The 26,475-nt window shown below is 38.1% G+C and overlaps 1 protein-coding gene across 1 annotated transcript in view; it reads right to left on the bottom strand.

Moving 5' to 3' along the window:
- Positions 1 to 26,475, bottom strand: part of DCC (DCC netrin 1 receptor) — an 811,418-nt gene that overhangs the window by 240,633 nt on the left and 544,310 nt on the right. Inside the window, exon 13 of the mRNA XM_040264220.1 lies at positions 10,615 to 10,756. Within this exon, the coding sequence (XP_040120154.1) occupies positions 10,615 to 10,756 (142 nt within the window). The remainder of the gene's footprint in view (positions 1 to 10,614; positions 10,757 to 26,475) is intronic.

The following is a 26,475-nucleotide window of genomic DNA, read 5'->3' on the forward strand; positions in this document are numbered from 1 at the left end:
TACAGAGAGAGTACAGGCAATAAGAGAAGCCCTGTGCATCATGACTGAGTGTGATATGTATAAATTTTTAATGTGAATAACTTTCCTTTTATCTGAGTTTCAACATAGCTCATCAACATGGCACATTATTATAAAACAAATAATGCCTGTCAAAAGACCATGTGACTTTTCTGAGACACTGAGGACTCAGTGTAAACCAACAAGTTCTTAAACCTTAAGGAGTTGAACAGCACTGATAACGATTAAAATATCATCTCTTTTTTTTCCCCCATTAATTTGAAATGGCACAAACATTTGGAGCTAAGGACAAATCATAAATAAAATAGCCTGTTAGAGAAATGATGCTTCTATTAAGTACAAAATTATGTATTTGTATATTTTTGTACAGAAGGATGAATAATCCTTGGTACTGAGAAGAATTGTAACTTGCCACTAATAGAGGGCTTTTAAGCCATGGTTAGAATGAATTTGTTACAGTTGAAGGCAGTCATCTTCAATAACTAGGACTTTTAGAGAAGACAGTTTGATAAACTCACCCACATATAATACTGGCCACTTAAGATACTTCTAATTTTATAAAACAAATTGAAAGGCATGGGTTGAGAATAGTGTTGGTACTGTTGCTTCTCTTATTAGGAGTGCTTTAATTGTACATCCATATCGTCAATACGATGCCTGACTCATGGAAGGCACAAACAGAAAACAACTGTTGAAAGATCCACTAAAGCAAGCCTTGCTGCTGCTGCTAAGTCGCTTCAGTCATGTCCGACCCCATAGACGGCAGCCAACCAGGCTCCCCCGTCCCTGGGATTCTCCAGGCAACAACACTTGAGGGGGTTGCCATCTCCTTCTCCAATGCATGAAAGTGAAAAGAGAAAGTCAAGTTGCTCAGTCATGTCTGACTCTTCGTGACCCCATGGACTGCAGCCCACCAGGCTTCTCTGTCCATGGGATTTTCCAGGCAAGAGTACTGGAGTGGGGTGCCATTGCCTTCTCCAAAAGCAAGCCTTAGCACTAAGGAAATACCAGGTTATAATACAATACCCAACACCATCAGCAAGGTGGTGAATGGATGCTTTTAAACATAAAAGCTTCTTTAAGTAGCCTTGTGCTCACCCTGACCTGTCCCTTAACTAGCATGGCATCAATCTGATATTTGTTAACATTTTGCACCCTTTCCTGGGTACTGCTGTTGATTCCTGAGGCAGAAGGATTACAGAGCTCTCTGGGAAAGCAGAAAGCTGATAGGAAGAGAATTTTGGGGAGAAATGTTTACCTAATCATTGAAGCTCATGATTTTCATGGCTGTCTCACCTGAAACAGTTTAATTTCATCAAGAATATACTCTTTTGTATTAAGAAGAAATTTGACTTCATTTTTCTTTGAAATGGATGGACAATTATGTCAGCACTATCTTGAATGACTGATGTGGAATACCATCTTTGACGGTCAGTTTTATATGCAAACTGGAGTAAGGCTAAAGTCCCCTCAGTCAAACACTTATTGTTGCTGGGATGGTATTTTTGTAGATATGACTAAAGTCCATAGTCCATTGATTTTATATAAGGGATATTATCTTAGATAATTTGGTGAGCCAGATTTAATCAGGTGAAGGATCTTATGAACAGACTGCTGCTGCTGCTAAGTCGCTTCAGTCGTGTCCAACTCTGTGCGACCCCATAGACGGCAGCCTGGGGATTCCCTAAAAAAGAAATTTCACCTTTAGGGAGCAGCTTCAGCTTGAGAGTTTCAGCTGCCTCTCCTGATGGCCTGCTCTGTCGATTTTGGAATTGTCCAGCCAACCATCATGATCAATTCAGTCAATTCCTTGCAACAAATCTCTTAGTATATACCTCCACTGATTCTGTTTCTCTGGTCAACATACCTTGACTTAACACATCAATTTCTTACATGCAACATTTTGACATATAAATGGAAATCTTTCTGAATGCCCTATACTCTGTCCCATTCATTTGACTTTATAACAAGTGACGTGTTGCATGCAGACTTTACTGATTTTAATATAACTTAACTAAAATATCTCACTATAAAGCAGATACACAAGTTTCTCTTTATAATTTTGCCAAAATTCAAGTTACATATTTTGAGTTTAGGCTCTGTCAGTATCATTAACTCAGTTTTGAGTAAAATGAAAGCTGACTAATAGCCTGAATAATAATTTGAAGTAACTATTAAAAGGCAGTTAAGAGACTATCCATTGTTTCCTCCATGGAGCCTCACCTGGCACCCCCCAGCCCACCCAGCTACTTATCAGAATATATTTTCTAACCAAACACAGTAAAGTAGCTTTTCATATCTTTCTATGATATCAGTAGTGAAGTTTTAACCCTCTGTACAGAGTAGTACCCAGATGATCCTAAAAATCCTGCCAACTTTTCTTGTAATACTATATTTTAGCTTAACTTTAAAAAATTTTGCATTTTCTCCTACAATATTGCTGTGGAATCTCACTAATAACACCTAGAAATTCTAGTATAAGAAAACATTTAAAGATATATAAATTCCATTATTAAAGAGATTGTAATGCTTAGTGAAACAGCCCATCTAATGCTGTTAATCCAACTAAGTGATCCTTTAAATAAAGCAGGTATATTTCTGGGATAAGAAATTCACCAAGGGAGGGAATCCACTCCAACAGTTTTGCTGGTTAAATAAAATTATTTTTTAGATTACATTGAATCTGCTTTACTGTGGTGTTACCTACAGATAAATTTGAGTTTTACACAGTGGGGTTAAAAAGAAGTTAAATTCCACTTTCAAGATATCTTTACTCAAGTCTTCTGATCCTAAATTCAGTGCCTTCAGTACCATATCTTTATCAGCAGAATTAAACCTGTAACTCTCTTCTAGATTAGGTTAAGTGAAGTACGCAGCGATAGGCAAAATCAGAAATGTTTGCTTTTCAGAGTCAGTCTGGACATTCCCCTGAATTCTAGCCTGCAAATGTTGCTGCTTCTTTGTTGCCAGGAAAGTTTTAGATGGGCTATGTGTATGCATGTTAGTTGCTCAGTTGTGTCTGATTCTTTGAGATCAGACTGTTGCTCGCCAGGCTCTTCTGTCCATGTAATTCTCCAGGCAAGAATACTGGAGTGGGTTGCCATTTCCTTCTGCAGGAGATCTTCCCAACACAGGGAATGAACCCGGGTCTCCTTTAATCTCACTTTCTCATATATAGTTATTAGGTAATAATACCTGCATTTCTATCTCAGAGTATTCTTTTGAGAATCAAATGGCAAAACTGCTTTCACAAATAATTTATAAAATTAGACATTTGATAAACATAAAGATACCTAATATTTGCAAATTATTTTCTCACTTGAAACACTCCATTGATGGATGGATAGATGGATTCATTCATTCACTGGAGATGGGATAGAAGGAAACCAATCTGTAAGCAAAAGCTATTTTCTGTGTATATTTCTCAAAGTTGTTCTCTGAGATGTGTTTTCAGAGTTGGACTAATGAAAGTTTAACTAGGATTTTAAACCTAAATAGGTAGGGAAGTTTTGACTTATCTCTTCTAAAGTTACTCAATTCCTTTAGCTGCCAAGAAAATTTTCAATTTTTATTATTCAATATATATCTCTTTCCATCTCTGAGTTATTTCACTGTTCCTTTACATACTCACACAAATGCATAGTCATCGCCTATGGTCAATAATGTATTACCGATAGTTTAAGAGTTAAGAATACAGGTGTTCAGTTTAGGCAGAATTAGATTCAAATTTTTGCTTTGCCACTTACTAACTGCATGACCTAAAAAACTTACTCGCCATCTTGCTTTGCCTAAGATTTCTCATCAATAAAAAGGAGTCTATGAATAAAAAATTATTACAAAGGTTACATTTCAAAACAGACAAAGCTTTATTTTCTTATCATGGATTTTTTTTAGCTATATTGAGGTATACTTAATATACCAATTGCTGTACGTAGTTAATGTATACATTTTAATGAATTTAGACCTAAGCATAAACTGTGATACCACCACTACAAATAAGGTAATAAACCTATGTATCATTCCAAAAGACTCCTTTTTCCTCTTTGCTCTTTTTTTAATGGTAAGAACACTTGGCATGAGACGCCTCCTAAACAAGTTTTTAAGTGCACAACACAGTATTGTTAACTATGGTGCTATGTTGTACAGCAGATCTCTGAAACTCATTTGTATCGCAGAACCTTAATTTTATACCCGTTGAACGACTCTCCATTTTCCCCTCCCCCTCTCCCCAGGCAACCACCATTCTATTCTGTTTTCATGACTTTGACGATTTTAGATACCTCATATATGTGGAATCATGTGGTATTTACCCTTCTGCGATGACATTTCACTTAGCGTCACATCTCCAGTCCATCCATTTTGTTGGAAAAGGCAGGGCATTTTTTTCTTTTCTGTGATGAAGCTGAATAATATTCCATTGTCTGCACATACCACAGTTTCTTTGCTCATTTGTCAGTGGAAATTTGGGTTGTGTAAATACTGTTGCAATGAATATGAGAGGGCAGCTATGTCTTTGAGATCCTGACTTCAGTTCTTCTGGATATGTACTCAGAAGTGGGATTAGTGGTTCACTGCAGATTTGCTTTTAATTTTTTTGAGGAACCTTCATATTGTTTTCAGCATAGGAGCAGTTGTCAAATTTGCTATTGCTGTTATGACTATTATAAATGTTAAAATTGTTTTTAATATCAATGATCATTTACAGATTCATACAACAGCCAGATTCACTCACAATAAAGTGAGCTAAAGATGATTAACACTGGATAGTTCAAGGAGCACATAGTTAGGAATCAGAGCATCTATGATCTAGCTGGAATCTATACCTTTAGCTAATGGTGGATCTTAGCAATGTCACTCTTCAAGCCTCCATTGCCTCTTCAATAAAACAAGGGCTTTGGACGAGATGAACTGTGTGTTTTCTGTCCTGTTTGTCAGGGACCTAGAGTTCAGCCTCAGTCTCTATAGATCTAGCCAGTGTCTTTTGGGTCTCCTGCACTGGCAGGCTGATTCTTCACCACCAGCACCGCCTAGGAAGCACCACCTAGGTAAGCAGGCCTTTTCCACAGGAGGACTGGGGCTGTGTAGCAGTCTGCTCTGTGTGTAGTGCCCTGGGACTGGTGGTCTGTTAAGAGGTATCTTTTCCAATTATTATGGTCTCTTGGAATTCAAGCCCCATTACATGCCAAGGCCGAGTGGTCAAGGGGTGTGCATACCTGTGTGGATTGTGCATATCCACTGACTTTAGCGAGGTAGCAGGGAAGTTAGAAAAAAAAAAAAACTTGCTTTCTTGTTTCAGGAAGGCATTAAGGAACATGACTTACTGCATGTGCCCATGGGCTTCTGCAGCGGAACATAGGAGTGCCTTGACCTGGGATGGGGGTGTGTGTGTGTGTGTGTGTGTGCACGTGCACACACACACGTGTACACAGCTTCCTAGCTGCTTCTAAGTATGTGTGCAGTGCTACGTCGCTACAGTCTTTTCTGACTCTTTGAGACCCTATGGACTGTAGCCTGCCAGACTCCTCTGTCATGGGATTCTCCAGGCAAGAATACCGGGGTGGGTTGCAATGCCCTCCTCCAGGGGATCTTCCCAACCAAGGGACTGGACCCAAGTCTCTTTCGTCTCCTGCTTTAGCAGGCAGGTTCTTTACTAGCGCCACCTGGGAAGCCCTGCCTCTAAGTATAACTTTATGCTAGAAGAATGATATAGGTAACAAGGCTTTTCTCAGTTGTAAGAAAAGATATTGCTGAAAGCAGATTGTCTTCCCCTTGTTTCTATTTCTATCATAAATGCCTTCAAACTCTTAATTCCTCAGTTCTATTTCTACTTTCTTAGAATTTACGGTCAAGAGATGACGTATTATTCAAAGAATATAATTTCTCTTTATTTCCCTAACGTTAACCTTGTTACAAAATTGCTGTGCTATTGTTTCAATTTTTCAGTCCACAAAATACCAACGCATGTTTACCACGATGTTTATTCTTATATTGGCCATGAAGCATGAGAAAACTCTTGTATTTAATTCTAAATAACCTTCTCTGAAGAGCACTCAAAAATGAAAAACAGGACTTTAAAATTTAGTTGACTTGGGTTCCCACAATAAAATTGATAGCAGTGATTTAAAATCCTTGTTATAATTCCGAATTACTTTGTTACTGCAGATGTCCCATTATCCTAGTAAAAGGCACACACAACCACAAACACCTGTCTAACAAACAGAACATGGTAAAAACCAATATTTGAGTCTCTACCCCTGAATATTTATACCATCGAGAGGAAGCACTCAGGCATTTTCAATTTTCTAACAGCCAAATCAATCTATTCATGTATTTTAAAGGTACTGAAAACATAGGGGCAAATTCTGTACATTTTAAAGTGCTAAAGATTTATACAGAAAATCAATTACTTCCTCTTACTACACAGTGCATAAGTGACAAAATATGTCCTGGGGACAAGTCAAAACCACAGCCAATCTACCAGTGTGGAGTACTTCCTGATTCCCTGATGCTGTGTAGCATTAAAGACATTCCCACAATTTCTAGGAATGCAACATAAGCCAGGTCTGAGGCCAGGACACAGAACAGAGGAGAGGAAGATGGAGGCTTTGCAAAACTTGTTTTTAACGCTTAAAGAATACGAGGCTAGCCTCTGGGTCTTTCTGTTCTTCATCTCAAAGTAAAAATGAAGACCACGTAACTTTTTTGCAATAAATATCAAGCACAGTTATAAAGATAACTGTTCAGATGATGTCTGCATCCTCAAATTCATTTTATAACAATTAAAATGAAGAAGGAACATTTTGAATAAAAGTTGCAAGTTTGGAGTCCAGATTCCTATGGATCTATAAAGATGAGAAGGGGCATTTCAATAACAAGCTAATGAATTCATCCTGTTGCTTTGTTTTTGACTGGGATGATATTAAGCCAGAGTGAAGGTGGGTTATCCTATGCTGATGAGAAGTGCTAATTGCCACATAGATTTTAGATGAGTAAAGATGTAGGACCGAATTACTTTTGGATAAAGATTTACTAGAGGGTACAATTCAAAATGATTGTCCTTGAGAGGAAAAGTAATAACAAGAGTCTATAATGAGTAAAATACTGTATACTTGGAACATCTAAATATAGCTTTTCCTGGAAGGGTTAGGGTTAGGGTTAGCTGTTCAATGGGCACAGAGTTAGTCAACGGTATGAAATCTTCAGTCTTAGTAACCAAGTGTTATGACATTAGAGTCTTGATATTTTATTTGCTTTTCATTTTACATACATGGTTAAAAATACATATTTCACTGTTATACAATTAACCAATAATCACTATTAATATTTTGGTATTTAGAATATTTTATTATAAATATTTCCTTCAGAATTTTTTTGAGTTATAAATATGGACTCATGCTTAATATTGATTTTAAACTGAGCTATTCACTTAATATATTTTAAATATTTAACATTTAATTTAATATGTTTACATTTCAATATTTGCAATAGATATACACCATTTCATGATATGACTGTGTCTGAATTTTATAGGTAACTGCCTATAGTTAGATACTTAGGGTCTTTTTATCTTATGCAATGAACATGTTTTTAGTTTAAAACTTTGCGAAAAAAGTATGTCTGCAGAATTGGAATAAACTCCTAGAAGTTGGAAACCTGAATCATATACTTACAGATACATATACACATGCACACTTGTATATAACACAAATCTCCACATTGCTTTCTGCAAAGATTCTAGAATCTTTCTGTCCCACAAGTGGTATATAAAAGTTCATCTTTCTCATATGCTTTATAAAACAACATATCATCATTCATTTTTATCTTTATTACTTTAATGAAAGGAGAATGCTAACTCATTTTTCTTTTAATTTGCATTTCTTTACTAATAACATTAAATATTTTATTAGGCTTGTTGGCCATTTATAGTTCTGTAAATTGAATATCCATTTCTTAGCTTTTCTACTAGAATGTGCATATTTTAATGAATTATTTTATTAAAAAAAAGAAGTTTATATTTTTAATATTTTTCATTGGAGAAGGAAAATCAATGATGAAAAATGTTTCTGGGCTTCAAATTCCTGTATCTATAGAAATTACACTAACATTTTTTCAGCAAGGTTTTTTAATTTTGGTGATTTCTTTTAAAGTAAACTATGTAAATGTTGTACCAAATATTCCAATGAGAACATATGCCTCATTTCAATTGTTTTTACCTTCTAATCATTTTATCAGGTAAAGAGACATAGCATCCTGGCTTTCTTTAAGCTTTTTAAATGACATGGTGTTTGTTTTCCTTTTTAAAATAGTTTTTATTGGAGTAGAGTTGATTTACAATGTTGTGATAGTTTCTATGGAAAAGCAAAGTAAATTGACTATACAGATACCCCCTTCCTTTTTGGACTTCCTTCCCATTCAGGACACTGCAGAGCATTGAGGAGAGTTCCCTGTGCTTGCAGAAAGTTCTCACTACTTATCTATTTTATAGGTGGTACCAATAGTGTATGTGTGGCAATCCTAATCTTCCAACAGAGTGTCATAACTTCCATTTAGGAGATTTTTCCAGATAAAAAACAAGTCATGTAATTTTAGGGGATCTATTTTGGAAGCACACTCACCATCACATTACCATTTTGTAGGCATAAGAGGCACAAACTTACGGGAAAAAACTAAGTTTCTATCAAGTCTCATACTGTAGGCTGAGTAAGCAGCTTAAATTGTGTGTGTGTTTTACGATTTCAGATAGAAATTTACTGAGTACTCTATATGGAGAAAGGAAAAAATAAGGAATTACTTCTCATCTGTGATGAATGCTTACTTGGTTTTCTGTAAGTTACGAGCTTTAATTTGCCTGTTGTCATGAATCAAGTTTCTGTGCCATGACACACATGTTTAATTTGATCCACTGATTCCTGCCATTGCTATCTGCTTTGCTTCCCAAACCCTTTGTTCACGTTCTCTTTGGGCTCCAAAATCACTGCAGATGGTGATTGCAGCCATGAAATTAAAAGACGCTTACTCCTTGGAAGAAAAGTTATGACCAACCTAGATAGTATATTCAAAAGCAGAGACATTACTTTGCTGACTAATGTCCGTCTAGTCAAGGCTATGGTTTTTCCTGTGGTCATGTATGGATATGAGAGTTGGACTGTGAAGAAGGCTGAGCGCCAAAGAATTGATGCTTTTGAACTGTGGTGCTGGAGAAGACTCTTGAGAGTCCCTTGCACTGCAAGGAGATCCAACCAGTCCATTCTGAAGGAGATCAACCTGGGATTTCTTTGGAAGGAATGATGCTAAAGCTGAAGCTCCAGTACTTTGGCCACCTCATGGGAAGAGTTGACTCATTGGAAAAGACTGATGCTGGGAGGGATTGGGGGCAGGAGGAGAAAGGGACAACCGAGGATGAGATGGCTGGATGGCATCACGGACTCGATGGACGTGAGTCTGAGTGAACTCCGGGAGATGGTGATGGACAGGGAGGCCGGGCGTGCTGCGATTCATGGGGTCGCAAAGAGTCGGACACGGCTAAGTGACTGACTGAACTGAACTGAACTTGGTACTATAAAGCCTAGACCAAGCCATCCCCATATAAAGTGCTGATAGACAAGGAGAGAATTTCACACTGGTGCATTTACCGGAAGTGCTAGCTTCCCAGGGGACAGTCAGGAGGTAGAGAATAGTTAACAACCTGTTGTGGGCTTACTTTGACCAATGATTGACAAGAGAGAAATGGCTCATACTTCCTATCCAGCCATCCACACTGGGCCCCAGTAGTTCAATCGGCTTCTGAAACCTCCTCTCTCCTACCCCACCCCCCAACAGCCCACAAGAACAAGCTGGCTCTAGGTTTGTTCTAACTGAGGCCAGTTCAAGAAGTCATCATTTGATTTATTTTCCTCCCTGGTTCACTTCTCTTGTTCCTTCATTCTTGCTTTCCTGGGCTTGTCCCCTAAATGCATTAACTTGAAGGCCTGACTTAATCTCTGTTTTCCAGGAATTGGACTGACATGTATTAATGGTTCCATCAGTTAAAGGAAATATATGATTATTCATCTTATATGTATAAAAAAATTATCTTAATACTGCATGGAAATTGGGTCCAGTTTTCAGTGAGAATGTTGACCCACCATGAATTTTACCAATATTGCTACAGAAGTGAATTTACTTTTATACTTATGGAAAGTAGAATAATTGTTCTTTTCATTCCCCAAACCACTCCTCTCTCCATTTTCCAGCCACATTCTCACTCCTGGAGTTTGGGCAGAGAAGGCTCAAAATGACTTAAACTTGGAACCATGTGATTACATGATCTTAAAAGTTATTAAACAGTTAAATATTATTTGATGACAGAAATTTTGAGTTAGCAATGCTAATATGGATAAAAATTCAATGATATATTTATTAAAATGGTGATATAGAAGCAAACATGTGAAAGCATTACAGGGAATGAAGTTAAAAATATAAAGTTATTCTTGTTCAGACCAGCACATGCCACCTACCAGGAGAAAAATGAATGTTCCTTTGAAGTGAGAGTATGTTTTATTGACGAGGCGTTTGATTCACCAAAACCTTCTAAGACCACAGCATGTGAACACTGACCTGTGAACAAGTACCAGAGGTTATTTGGCTCCAGTGTTTCCGTCTCACCCCTGCGGGTTGTCTTTCTGTGTCGGATTTTATAACCAGTAATAAATCCATTTTGTGTTCCCGATGGAGGAGGCAGCCAGCTTACTTTGATACTCTGTAAAATAACAGATGTAAATTACATCATTAGAGAAAGGAAGAACAACAAGATAGGGTCAAAGAACTGACCCAAACCTAAGTGCAAATAAGGCAGAAATGCAAGAAGTGTTAGAGATTATCCCTCAGAACCAAGTTAAATCCATTCTTATAGCTGTGTGTCTGATTTTGACAAATTTACACAATTCATTTGATTGATTACATACATCACTATCTCTCCACTGCAAATGCCATGAAAATGACAATAAATATTCTAAATGGTGTAAAGCCATAAGGAAATAGATAATAGGACCCTAATGGATGAGAGATGTTAACAGATTTTTAGAAGTTACAGAAGAAGAAAAGTGTTGCGACTGAGCCAAAGGAAAAAGATGACATCTACATACCTCCTTAAAGATATTAATGAAAACAAGGTGATCAACATGACAAAATTCAGGGAAGACTGGAAATTATTGCTTCCTGAGTAGCTTAGAAAGCAGGACTAAAGCACAGTTTTGAGACAGAAGATGGACTGAAAGTCCTATCACATTCAGCAATCAGTCAGCTAACCCTCCCTGAACTTGGTGTAGCCAGGAGCTTCATTTTCTAGGGATACTGAAACAGAAGCTACAGATTTAGGAACACCAGACACAGAAGAGAACAGAGATAAGGGTGAGAGTTAAGTCAATGACATGAGTCTCTCAAGTCTTCTTCCTTCATCTGATACCTAGAGCAATGGCAACCAGGTGTACACTTCCCAGACAGAATATCAGATAATTGTTCTCTAGAGAAAACTGAAAAGAATAAGAGAAAACAACAACCAGGTCCCTGATTAATCTCCCAACAGTGAGGATCCCACGTAATAACCCCCACCCATGCACTAGAATTTGCACTTTATAATCACCTTTAGAGTACTGCATTTTTATGTAAACTGATAATTCGTGACTATCAGACATTAAAACAAACCTTTGGCATAACATGCAAAGAGAAAGGTACATAAGAGCATGATGGCACTTGAAGGGAACAGCATTAGTGTTTAGAGCAGCAAAAGGATCAAAGAACTGTCATTAATACCCTAATAATCAAAGAGAAGATACTGACTCCATAAATAGCATAAAAGTACAAGAAAAATAAAAGATTTTTAAAAGCCTATGACATTCTTAATTTGGTTGCATAAATTAACTATGCAATAGATAAATTGGAAAATAAATTAGTAGAAACTTTCCAAAATTCAGTGGGGGAAATGACAATCAAGGGAAATAGGAGAGAAAAGATAAAAAATAGGTGGCTTAGTTCATAATTTCAGCTAGTGAGATAAGAGGATGAAGGAACAGGATAAAGAAAAGGCTAAAAATTAGCAGCAACAAAACAAAGCAAAGCAAAAAAAAAACCACAAAATCTTCCTTTCAATAAAAACTTTGCAGAACTGGAAGATTGAGACCTCATTCTGAAAGGGTTTATGGAATAATAATAAATGAAAAGAATCACATTAATAAATTGAAAGAATCATATTATATGAAACATTAGAGAATCATGGGGAAGGGAGGATCTAACATCTTCCAGAATGGATGGAAAAAAAAAGAAAAAAGGGTATATAAATTACAATCAGGAGTAAGAATAGCATCAGATTTCTCAAAAACAAACAAACAAACTTTTAAGATTGAAAAGAACTTTTAAACCTAGAATTTCATGTCTAGTCAAATAAACTATGATGTGAGAGGAAAATATAACACACACATATGTACACATATTAGTATAAGTATAGGGATATTTCAGATACGAATGGCTTCCAAGGTATCCATCTGTGTGCCCTTTACCAGGAGGCTAATGAAGGTATGCTCCAGAAAAGTGAGAGGCAAACTAAGAAAGGAAAAGATCTGAAATCCCACAAATGGAGAATCCAAAACAGAAAGAGAAATATGGAATTTTCAGAAAGGTAGTGAGGAAAACAACAAGACTGGGTTTTAAAGAATACTAGTCAAAAGAGTATATACTGTATAATTCCATTGATATGAAGTTCCAGACTAGACAAAACGAATCTATAGTAATGCATATCAGAGAAGCAGTTGCCTATGGTAACTGCCCTGGAAAAACTGGTTGGATATGGGGACAAGGAAACTTCTTGGGTAACAAAACTGCACCATAGTTCAAGTTCGTTATATGGGTGAATACAATTGTCAAAACACATTGTTACGGGCTAAATTTTGAACTCCTAACCCACCCTCCAAAGACCCCAATTCATATCCTGATATCCTAACCCCCAATATCTCCGAAAGTTATTTAGAGATAGGGCTTTAAAATAGGTAATTAAGGTTACATGAAGCCATTAGTGCGGGCCCTAATCCAACACGCCTGGTATCATGACAAGAAAAGACTGGAACACAGATACACACTGAGGATGATCACTGATGACACTGGAAGAAGACACCCGTCTACGAGTTAAGGAGAGAAGACTCAGAAGAAATGATGGTACGATAAATCTTGATCTTGGACTTCTAGCCTTCAGAACTGTGAGAGAATAAACACCTGTGATTTAAGCCCCTTAGTCTGTGGAATCTGTTATGACACCCTAACAAATTAATACACTCATGGAACTGAACATTTAGGATTTCTGCACTTCACTTTTAATTACACTTCATTCAAGGAAGAAGCAATAGAAGGAAAGTGAGGAAGAAGAGAAGGAAGGGGGTGTACGTGTACTGAATCCTGACATAGCAATAACACAGCCAATGATCTGTAACACTGGTGAATTGAAATTAGGGAATTAAGGGCCATTAAAGGCACATTAATGAGAAACATAAAGGTACATGCCAGAAGAAATAACAGCTAGAAGTGATGGATACGGGAGCCAGAAGGAATGAGAACAGTCTGGAGACAGGTATGGAAGAATCTAGTGGTCTTTGTTATAAGCCTCATTGATATTATTTAACCTAAAATAATACATATGTAATATTTTGATGAAATTTTAAATTAATTTAAAAAACAAACACACAAAATTGTTCTTTGAGACCAATCGAAAAATAAATGATCATCAGAGGCAAAATTCCCTGAGTTGGGAAGATGCCCTGGAGAAGGAAATGGCAACCCACTCCAGGATTCTTGCCTGAGAAATCCCATGGACATAGGAGCCTAGTGGACTACAGTCCATCGGGTTGCAAAGAATCGGACATGACTGAGTGACTAACGACTAACTAACTAAACTCAATGCTAAGGAGTGGATTTCTGAACCCTTGGTCCACAACCCGAGGACCACTCTGACATTTCAGTTATGTGGGCCTAGCAGAGAGACACAGAAGTGTGCTCCAGTGATATAGGAGCTTGAGCCCCTCTTCCAGATCTGTTACAAATTAGCTAGTTCTCTACAGACGATTAAGTTTCTGTAAAAGGATTTTAAAAAGTCACCTAAAGTCACAGCTATTTGCTTAGCATTAAAAAAAAAAATTCAAAGAACATGCCAACTATTTGCAGTAGTTATTTTCTGTAAAGGTACTGCAGACACTGAATTTGGAAATACTATAATATTGTTCCTAGGTTAAAAACAAGTTCAGGTTCTACTGAGACTTTGGTAAAACCATTTTTGTCAACTCAATACCTCACCTAGTTTTATATGCGCTCCTGTTTAATGACACCTTATTTAATATCATCATTGATGCATTAACATTGAACTCACAATCAAGAGCACAACAGTGCACAGCTGAACAAAGCATATCTAATACATGCATTTTCTCCTTAAGGCACACTGCAGCCTTTGTGCACTTAGGGACACTAGACAAGGCTTCAGCTTTATACTCGGGGACCATTTTCACCAGCAAACCTTCCAAAAGAAGTCAATAAATAAATGCCAAAAAGTGCATTTCTGTGACTACAAAAGAGACACTTGGTTACAATATGAGAACTGAAATAAGACGACAGAGCATCTCCTTGTTCAGCCTCAGCTGGGAAACCGTGTTCCTGGAGACACAAAGTTTTCACTGATCCCCACAGGCGCAGTGTGCAAGTCTACAGATGACTGTAGAGACACTGTGGGTATTGATTCCGGGGTACAAATAAATTTTAGCATGTAGGTGAATTTGCAGATATAGAGTCTACAAATAATAAGGATCAAATACAATGATATAATTGCCTTCCCATCTCTTTTCAGAGAGAGATGGAATACCAGACCACCTGATCTGCCTCTTGAGAAACCTGTATGCAGGTCAGGAAGCAACAGTTAGAACTGGACATGGAACAACAGACTGGTTCCAAATAGGAAAAGGAGTACGTCAAGGCTGTATATTGTCATCCTGCTTATTTAACTCTCATGTAGAGTACATCATGAGAAACACTGGGCTGGAAGAAGCACAAGCTGGAATCAAGATTGCCGGGAGAAATATCAGTCACCTCAGATATGCAGATGACACTACCCTTATGGCAGAAAGTGAAGAGGAACTAAAGAGCCTCTTGATGAAAGTGAAAGAAGAGAGTGAAAAAGTTGGCTTAAAGCTCAACATTCAGAAAACTAAGATCATGGCATCCAGTCCCGTCACTTCATGACAAATAGATGGGGAAACAATGGAAACAGTGGCAGGCTTTATTTTTGGGGACTCCCAAATCACTGCAGATGGTGACTGCACCCATGAAATTAAAAGACATGTGCTCCTTGGAAGAAAAGTTATGACCAATCTAGACAACATATTAAAAAGCAGAGACATTACTTTGCCAACAAAGGTCTGTCTAGTCAAGGCTATGGTTTTTCCAGTAGTCATGTACAGATGTGAGAGTTGGACTATAAAGAAAGCCGAGCACTGAAGAATTGATGCTTTTGAACTGTGGTGTTGGAGAAGACCCTTGAGAGTCCCTTGGACTGCAAGGAGATCCAACCAGTCCATCCTAAAGGAAATCAGTCCTAATGTTGAAGCTGAAACTCCGATACTTTGGCAACATGATGTGAAGAGCTGACTTATTTGAAAAGACTCTGATGCTGGGAAAGATTGAAGGTGGGAGGAGAGGGGGATGACAGAGGTTGAGATGGTTGGATGGCATCACCAGCTCAATAGGAATGAGTTTGAGTAAACTCTGGGAGTTGGTGATGGAGAGAGAGGCCTGGTGTGCTCTGGTCCATGGGGTCACAAACAGTCGGACATGACTGAGCAACTGAAATGAACTGACAATGATATAATAAACATATTAATAATTACAAAAGAACTCAGCTATATAAAATTAATCTGAATATTTAAGTTGTTAGAATATATTTGAGAGAGTATGGCACTACTGAAAGCATTTACATCACCTCTGCTGCTTCTGCTAAGTCGCTTCAGTTGTGTCTGACTCTGTGCGACCCCATAGATGGCAGCCCACCAGGCTCTCCTGTCCCTGAGACTTTCCAGGCAAGAGTACTGGAGTGGGTTGCCATCGCCTTCTCCTTACATCACCTCTATTGCTTTTTAAATATAGGAAACTAAGTAGCATTTTTGCATTCTTAATAATACATGTTAACACTTTTTTTTGCACATATTCTAGACCTGGAAGTGGTCCAGCATTACATGAGTTATGCTGTTTATCCTCACAATGACCCAGTGAGTTAAGGTCTATCATTATGGCCTTTGTACAATCATGTCAACAGGGACATAGAATGGTTAAGTAGCTTAAAACCATGAGGCAGTAAGTGATGGAGGCAGGATATGAACTGAGATAATACCAGTTTGAAGCTGGCATTCTTTACTATTTAATGTTGCCTCTCGAGGGAGTTCCAAAGGCTGAGAGCCTAATTCATTCACTTATTATTCATTCAAAATATATTAACTACATCTCTGCTGTGTTGCAAGCATTAGCTTTGGGCCTTTTATAAATCATGATAGTATATTCATTCTGGCTGAGGAAATAGAGATATAAACTCATAATGAAAACAAAGTGCTAAATGCTAGAATAGATAATCCCAGAAAATACAATGAAAGTACAATAAATGGAGAAGTTAATTCTGTGTCACTTGACAAGGAGCCCATTCTTTAAATGTGAGATTTATGGAGGGGACAGATAAGATATTTAAGATAGAGTGAATACCGAGAGCAAGTTCAAGGGGTCATGACAATATAGAGCCTCTTCAAGTGAAGGTCAAGTAACCATTTAGTGGCTAGAGCAAATGGGACATGTAGAACAATGTAATGGAAAGGCAGATTGAAAAAAGAACAGTATTTTAGGCCATGCTAAGGAAACACATGGTAGATCAATGTGCTAATTTAAGGCATTTGGTGAAGTTTTGGGGAAAGAAACTCACGAATAAAATAGCAATGCATTGTCCTCTGCATCCAAAGAAACATAGGCTCCCAATAAAAAAAAAAAAAAAGAAAGAAACATAGCCTTAAATATGTGTATGCACACACACACACACACACACACACACACACACACACCTCTCCTGCTTCCCTCCACACACACATACATGCACATACATGGATGTGTTCTTTGCTCTCAAGTGTTTTAGATGGTGGTAAAGAAAACCAGATTGGATGAAGAGTTATGCCTTATATTTATACTCCACTATACATCTATTTTTTTTAATTTTTCAATGCCTTAAGACAGTCATGGATGATATTTTTACCACTTTGCAATTTCATAAAGGAGATAATTGTGTTAAATGAATGGGCAGAAGTCACAGTGTATCGTCACAGGACGATTATCAGACTATTGAGTCTAACGTCCTTTTTATTATTTCATACCGAAGTAAATAATCACAGAGCCTCTACTCGGAAATTCTAATCACCTCGATTATTCTAAAAATACTACTGAGAGGAATAAAAACTGAATTTAAATAATTAGTTTTTAATATATCCAATAGACTTTTGCATTAGTAGCTCTTGGCAAATCAAGAAGGGTCATTTTCTAAGGACTAAAAATCTGTTTTTTAAAGACAAACTTAAATTCAAATAGAAAAAAAAAAATTAAGATCTTAGACCAAGAGGTAAAATCTTATGAGTTCAAGTTAAAGCTTTGCTATGACTTTGTTGAGTGACCTCTCTTGTCTTATAAATGACCACATATTGAAAACAGGAGAATAACTGTGTTTAGTATATCTAACAAATGATTGCAAATCACTTGATAAACTTGGAGATTTTAATTATACTACTGATTACATGAACAATACTTAGTGACAATAATTTTTCTTTATAGCATTTGAAGAACTTGCAGTGATTGTATAACTTACTCTCACATGACCAATACCTTAATATCAATGTCAGGCAGCAATTAATTAATAGAATCCATTATATGCTCTAGACACCAGGAGGTAAACCCCTTAATGGTTATTATTCATCTTTTGAAATAATTTCAGCATTTTAATTCATTTTCATATGCTAAGTTTATTAGCATCATTTATGCTTTCTCATTGGTTTCAAGCAAGCAGCAGCAGATTGCAAAGATCAAACTGTTTCTGCATAGATTCTTCTGCAGATGTCATGACAAGATGTCCCAGATTATACTGTATTGGGAAATTAAATGAAAGTGGATTTTAATGCCCATCCCCTTACCAAGCCACCTAAATCTGTCACAACCTTGTCTTCACGGACGAGACTGGTAATGATTTTTATTAAAAGTACTTAAACACATGACCTTCAACTTTTGAAAAATCACTTCTAGGTCCTTTCATTACTTGAAGGGAAAAAGTAATCCTTTTCAGTGTTGCAGTGTTCCATCTTGAGTCAAGCATTAATTTCATTTTATTTTTCAGATTTGAAAAAAAAAAGAACCACAAAACTGAACTTCTCCAAATCCCTATATCCCCTCTTTGATTATCACCAAAATGAATCTGTTTACAAGTGAGAATGGTGGAGAGCAGTTAGGCTTATTGATTTAAAAGAAAGGATTTTCTTGGTCATTATCTCCTAACTGTCTGAGATAACTCTGTCCAATTTGGTGATGTGGTTATTATCTTTCTCAGGGACTCCATTAATCCACTCCTTAATTCTTTCTTCACCCTAGATGTGCATAAGTAATAACTAACAAAACAGAAAAAAAAAAATGGATAAGCTCATGACTCCACCCTCAATTTTTTTTTTTCAGAGGCTACATTCATAAATTTCTGTTTTCAGTTCCATATATCACATTGCACACCTATATCTGGCCTCTCTCTCTCTAGGGTGAAGTACAGGAGAAGACTAGCCCCTCTTCAAGCATGTTCAGTAGTAGAGAGCCTTTTTTTTTTTGGCAATTGAGTAATTTACTAAGGATTTGCTTAGTGGGCCAACAAAAAAAGACACATTGAGAAACAATGTTAATATAAGATTTCCATCATCAAATCTCTATTTCATGAAGGAAGGTGGGTATACAATCTGGAGAAGACAAATTGGCAGCTCTTGAGGATCCTAGTCTGATGAAGCTTGGACAAGGAATCTGGCCTCAAGGTGGGTCTAGCTATGAGCAGAGATGGATCAAGAGCTCTGTTTCTTGGGAGTGGGTGTGAAACACCAGGGATGATATAGAGGCTACAAAGCAAGAGTTTCTGCTGAGACTTTGAAAAGTCTAAGTTACAAGTTTGGTATAAGACCTTAAACAGCAGGATACAAACTAGATTAGAGCTGATAATGACTAGGTTTTAGAGTTTTGAGCAGAGGAGTCATATTTATTGAGAACATACAATGCACAATGACTAAGAAGCAGGTAATGCATTATAACTTTGAGAACAAACTACCTTAAAGAGATTAAGAAGCTTGCCTAAGGTCATATATTTAAAGCTAGACAAAGCCAGGATCTGAACTCCATTCTCTCTATAAGTTCAAACCCAGAGTTTTTGAGCATTATACTGCACTGTCTTCAGCAAAGTTGTGGTCTCAGAATCTCCTGTGAGTCCACCATCTACTTTTTAAAATAGATTTAATGCCCGAGGAGAGGCCCCCCAACTTTTTTTTTTTTAAGTTGTTTTATCTGGATAGCACTCTCATAGAAGAGAGCTGGAGGGTACCATTTGAATATCTTTGCAGCAAATAAGAACACCTCGACTGAAACACAGCAGAAACCTAACGATCTTGAAACTTAATTCAAAGTTACTTTTAGACTCTGCCCATTGTATCTCTTCTGTATTTATGGGAATGTGTTGAATCTCATGTGAATTTCCTTGAAGAATGGAATATGCTTTCACTACTCATGAGGCTCTACAGATTTTATTAAAGAGAGCCCATCAACACTTCCAAAAACCCTATTTTCATTGTGTCCCTGACCTATCCCCTTATTTACATTCCCTCTGCCACTGTCTTAATTCAGAACATAATTTACAATGGCCCGGAATACAGACATAGCTAAGTAAATGATCCCCATGCCTCAGGGTCACACTGCTCATATCCATATCAGTCACCTTCCTTATCAGTCAAGGAACCACTTAAGCTCTCTGGGCATAAGTTTTCTCATCTGCATTATGAACTAATAACAGTACTGACCTCAAAGGCTTAATGGTATGGATTGAAAAAAAAGACAGTGGGAACACAGAACTTCCATCAGATTAGACTGCTGGTGCACACAATCATGCAGGAAATTGTAAATACTTTAAGGGAGGAAAGAGAAAAGAAAAAGAGCAAAAGAGAAAGAGGTCAAGAGATAAGGAAGCAACACATGAATATCAGTGGGGTAAGAGGATGGGCAGGATGGATAGGGAGACTGGGATTGACATATTTATACTACTGGTATAAAATGGATAACTTATGAGAAGTTTACTCAATGTTCTGCTGCTAAGTCGCTTCAGTCATGTCCGACTCTGTGAGACCCCATAGATGGCCGCCCACCAGGCTCCTCCGTCCCTGGGATTCTCCAGGCAAGAACACTGGAGTGGGTTGCCATTTCCCTCTCCAACGCATGAAAGTGAAAAGGGAAAGTGAAGTCGCTCAGTCGTGTCCGACCCTCAGTGACCCCATGGGCTGCAGCCCACTAGGCTCCTCCATCCATGGGATTTTCCAGGCAAGAGTACTGAAATGTGGGGTGCCATTGCCTTCTCCAACTCAATGTTCTGCGATGACCTAAATGTGAAGTAAATCCAAAAAAGAGGGGGTATATGTATACGTTTAGCTGATTCACTTTGCTGTACAGCAGAAACTGACACACTATTGTAAAGCAACTTTACTCCAATAAAAATAAATTGACAAATAAAATTTTTAAAAAGATAAGGAGATGGAGAATAAAGAAAGGCAGGGGAGGATTGGTTCATGATGGCAGAGTAGAAGGACATGCGCTCATCTATTCTTGCAAGAAGACCAAAATTGCAACTAGCTACTGAACAGCCAATGGCAGAAGGGCACTGGAACACAACAAAAAAAAACACATACCCCATGTCCAAGGACAAAGGAGAAATTGCAATGAGATGATAGGAGGAGTGCAATCATGATAAAAATCAAATCCCATAGCTGCTGGGTGGGCAACCCACAAACTGGAGAACAATAATACCAAAAAAGTTCTTGCACTGTTGTGAAGGTTCTAGGCCCCACACCAGGCTTTCCAGCTTGGGAATCCAGCAAAGGGCCTGGGAATCCCCAGGGAATTTGACTTTGAAGGCCAGCAGAACTTGATTACAGGACTTACACAGGCCTGGGGCAAACAGAGACTCCACTCTTGGAGGGCACAAACAAAACGTTGTGTGCACCAGTACTCAGGGGAAAGGATAAGTGACCATACAGGAGGCTGAGCCAGACCTGTCTGTGCACCTCCTGTGGACGTATGGGTTGGCAGTGGCCTGCCACGGGGCCAGGGACGCTGGCAGCAGAAGTCCTGGGAGGTGCGTGCTGCCATAAGCCCTCTTGATGGTGGCCATTGGCCCTACCATAGAGCCTATAGACTCCAGGACTGGGTCACCTCAGAACAACTAACAGGGAGGAGGCACAGCCCCACATATCAGCAGACAATGGGATTAATGATTTACTGGGCAAGGAAGGTGCTGCCCTCCAGAGGAATACCCAGTTTTCCCCACAGCCAGTCCCTCCCATCAGGAAGCTTGCACAAGTCTTATTCTCATCCACCAGAAGGCAGACAGAAGCAAGCACTACAATCCCATGGCCTCCTGCATGAACACCACACTCACAGAAATTTAACCAAAATGAAAAGAAGTGGGATTATGTCCCAGATAATGGAACAAGATAGATCCCCAGAAAAACAAGTAAATGAACTGGAGATAGGCAAAATGGCAACCCACTCCAGTATTCTTGCCTGGAGAATCCCAGGGACAAGGGAGAATCCCAGGGACAATCCCATGCCATCTATGGGGTCGCAGAGTTGGACACGACTAAAGCAACACACCAGCAGCGGCAGCAGCAACCTTCCAGAAAAGAATTCAAAATAATGATAGTGAAGATGATCCAGGATTTTGGAAAAAGCATGGAGGCAAAAATTGAGAAGATGCAAAAGATATTTGCCAAAGACCAAAAACGTTTACAAACAGAGATGAAAAAGGCACTAGAAGGAATATACAGCAAAATAACTAATGGAGAAGAATGGATAAGTGATCTGGAGGACGGAATGGTGGAAATCACTGCTGCACAACGGAATATAGGAAAAAATAATGAAAAAATAAAAAATAAAACAGCCTAAGAGATCTCTGGGACAACATTAAACACATCAACATTCTCATTATAGGGTCCCTGAAGGAGAAGACAGAAAGGACCCCCTAAAAACATTTGAACAGATAATAGCTGAAAACTTCCCTAACATGAGGAAGGAATTAGTCAACCAAATCTAGGAAGCTGCGGGACCTTCTGAACCCAGGGATCAAACTCAGGTCTCCCACATTGCAGGCAGATTCTTTACCAGCTGAGCTACCAGGGAAGCCCAAGAATACTGCAGTGGGTAGCCTATCCCTTTTCCAGAGGATCTTCTTGACCCAGGAATTAAAGTGGGGTCTCCTGCATTGCAGGCAGATTCTTTACCAGCTGAGTTAACAAGGAAGCCACATAGAGTCCCAGGGAGGATAAACCCAAGGATTAACACAATGAGACACATAGCAATCAAAATGGTGAAAATTAAAGACAAAGATAAAATATTAAAAGCAACAAGGGAGTTCCCATAAGGTTATAGGCTAATTTCTCAACAGTAATTCTGCAAGCTAGGAGGGGATGGTACAATATATCCCAAGTGATGAAAGAGAAGATCCTGTAACCAAGAATACTCTACCCATCAAGACTCTTGATCAGATTTGATGGAGATAGCACAAGTTTTATAGACAAGCAAGAATTAAGAGAATTTAGCACAACAACAGACTGGTTCCAAATAGGAAAAGGAGTACGTCAAGGCTGTATATTGTCACCCTGCTTACTTAACTTATATGCAGAGTACATCATGAGAAATGCTGGACTGAAAGAAACACAAGCTGGAATCAAGATTGCTGGGAGAAATATCAATCACCTCAGATATGCAGATGACACCACCCTTATGGCAGAAAGGGAAGAGGAACTAAAAAGCCTCTTGATGAAAGTGGAAGAGGAGAGTGAAAAAGTTGGCTTAAAGCTCAACATTCAGAAAACGAAGATCATGGCATCCCGTCCCATCACTTCATGGGAAATAGATGGGGAAACAGTGGAAACAGTGTCAGACTTTATTTTGGGGGGCTCCAAAATCACTGTGGATGGTGACTGCAGCTATGAAATTAAAAGATGCTTACTCCTGGGATTTCTTTGGAAGGAATGATGCTAAAGCTGAAGCTCCAGTACTTTGGCCACCTCATGCGAAGAGTTGACTCATTGGAAAAGACTTTGATGCTGGGAGGGATTGGGGGCAGGAGGAGAAGGGGACGACTGAGGATGAGATGGCTGGATGGCATCACTGACTCGATGGATGTGAGTCTGAGTGAACTCCCGGAGCTGGTGATGGACAGTGAGGCCTGGCATGCTGCGATTCAGGGGTCGCAAAGATTCGGACATGACTGAGCGACTGAACTGAAAGCAATTTTACAACAAATGCAAAGGAACTTTTCTAGGCAGAAAGCATAGTAATATTTCGTAACCCCTCTTGAGTTCATATTCCAGGATGTCCAGCTTTAGGCAGTGGGATTTTAGAATCAAGCCTAAAGACAGCACTTGTTCTGTAGCTTCATCCATTAATGTCAACTATTCCTCATCCATTTACTGCTTTACATTGAATATAAGTAAGCAATCAAATGTGTCATAGCACTCTCAGTAATGTACTCAAGTATACATTATATAAAGTAACAAAGTTTTATCATACAAATATTTTCCAACCATCTCCTTAAAATGATTTTGTTATATCTGTGCTTTCCCTATTAACCTAAGCCCTTCTTCAGGATGTAAATCTTTAATGCCAATCGGAATCATTAGAAATGTTTTCTGTTTCATCCACAAACATTTTACTCTTCGTCCTCCTTTTGATAGCTGCTCCCCAAAGCTTCATGTCAGAGTCATCAATTTCTTCTCCCTTTTACCTTTTCTATGCCTTTCCAAGTAACCACACTACAAAAGTATTAGCAAAAGAATGTAAAACAGAAGTTTGCTTAGGATAGATTACTTTGATATTCGTGGGGGAAAAAAGTGCCACTCTTGTTTTATCACACAATCAGTCCCATATGCTGTCCCTGACTTTTTTGGTCTGCATTAATACTTTGATCAATGATCATAAAATCCGTGAGAAGAGAAAACTTTTCTATCCTTTGTCTCTCTACATTGTTAATATCATGGCAAATACAAGGAAGGCAGATTTATCTTGAATCATGGATATGAACATCTCTTGAATTCATCCTTTGTCGGGAAATCAACAAATTAAAGAAAGGCAAAAGGAAGCAAGATAGGAAGGAGAAACAATAGCATGTCTAGTAACAATGCTCCAAACGCGGACCTTATTTGTGTGTCGACAACAATTTTTCTTCCAGAAATCAAAAGGGGCCCTGAGAAAGGTAAATCGCCTAGCAACACTTTTTAAACTCCTTTTCTTCCATGAATATTTGTTGAGCAATTTATTCTGTAGAATATCAGCCATACTTCCTATTGTAGCCAACTGAATTTTTAGGCAAGGGCCATACACAAGAGACCTTGGAGAAGGGTGGAGGAGGGCAGGACAGTGAAGAGATGCAATATCTATTTTTGGAGGTAGACTTGACAGCACTTGGTGATTGATTGACTGTCAAGGGCAAAGAGGAAAAGTCATCCAAAACGACTCCTAGGTTTCTGGCATAAGCAACGTGGTAGATGATAATGCATTTACTGTGATAAGGTTGTCTGAAAAACAATCCACTTTCAAAAAAGTTCACCAATCTGCTGGTAACATCAATAAATGACAATTCACAGAGGATGTAGAAAAAAAGGCTACCTACCCATATTGATAGTATTCCAGTTAATATTGGAAAGGGCATTTTCCTGATTTTTATCATTTAGAATAATATCTTAATAATATCAAAATTGCATAATAACAGGATTTAATATTCAACCTTTGATATATAAATACTTGGTGAGTATCTTTATTGATGATGAAAATGTCTAGTTGAAAGTCAAACTGGAATAGAATAGAAATTAATTAGCTAATAAATAGTATTTTAAGCTCTAATATGTATATAAGGAACTAAACAGTCTTTTGATGAAAGTGAAAGAGGAGAGTGAAAAAGTTGGCTTAAAACTTGACATTCAAAAATTATGATAATGGCATCCAGTCCCATCACTTCATGGAAAATAGATGGGGAAACAATGACAGACTTTATTTTCTTGGGCTCCAAAATCACTTCAGACGGTGACTGCAGCCATGAAATTAAAAGACGCTTTCCCCTTGGAAGAAAATCTATGACAAAACTAGACAGTATATTAAAAAGCATATTACTTTACTGACAAATGTTCACATAGTCAAAGCTATGGTTTTTCCTATAGGCATGTTTGGATGTGAGAGTTGGACCATAAAGAAAGCTGACTACCGAAGAACTGATGCTTTTGAACTGTGGTGTTGGAAAAGACTCTTGAGACTGCAAGGAGATCCAACCAGGCATTCTAAAGGAAATCAGTCCTGAATATTCATTGGAAGGACTGATGCTGAAGCTGACACTCCAATACTTTGGCCACCTTATAGGAAGAGCTGACTCATTGGAAAAGACCGTGATGCTAGGAAAGTTTGAAGGCAGGAGGAGAAGGGGACAACAGAGGATGAGATGGTTGGATGGCATCACTGACTCAATGGGCATGAGTTTGAGCAAGCTCTGGGAGTTGGTGATGGACAGGGAGGCCTGGCGTGCTACAGTCCATGGGGTGGCAAAGAGTAGGACATGACTGAGCGACTGAACTGAACTGATGATGTATATAATTGTGTGAACAATTTCCAAAAATGCTTTTGCTACTTTATAAACCTACATACTGATGGCACTAACCAAGTATGGATCTGACAAAATATCAAGAAGGTGTTATGAAATATATATATAAAACACATTTTTTGAACTGCAGTTTTATACTATTCTTACAGATTTGACATGCTTTTACTTCACTATTATAAATATGCATTCTCTTGTAATAAGCAAAGTTAAAAATTGGGTAGCATACTATAACTGACATTCTTGAGTTCATATAGGCATCTGTTATCCAAAATGACCTAAAGCCATGTAAGAAAATATACCACGTGACACATTTCTAGTGTGAAAACTGCTAGTACCACCTAAGGTTCAGGCTAAGTATCTGAGCAATAATAAAAGTATAGCTATATACCAATTGAATGATACTTGATTTTAAAGAAAAATTTATGAACATGTCTTAAATTCAGGCCAAAGGACTGCTCTGTTTTATTGACAGAAATGAAAACTAACTGATGTGATCT

This window comes from Oryx dammah, unplaced genomic scaffold, assembly GCF_014754425.2.
Source record: "Oryx dammah isolate SB20612 unplaced genomic scaffold, SCBI_Odam_1.1 HiC_scaffold_22, whole genome shotgun sequence".
In the NCBI taxonomy this organism is placed as follows: domain Eukaryota; kingdom Metazoa; phylum Chordata; class Mammalia; order Artiodactyla; family Bovidae; genus Oryx; species Oryx dammah.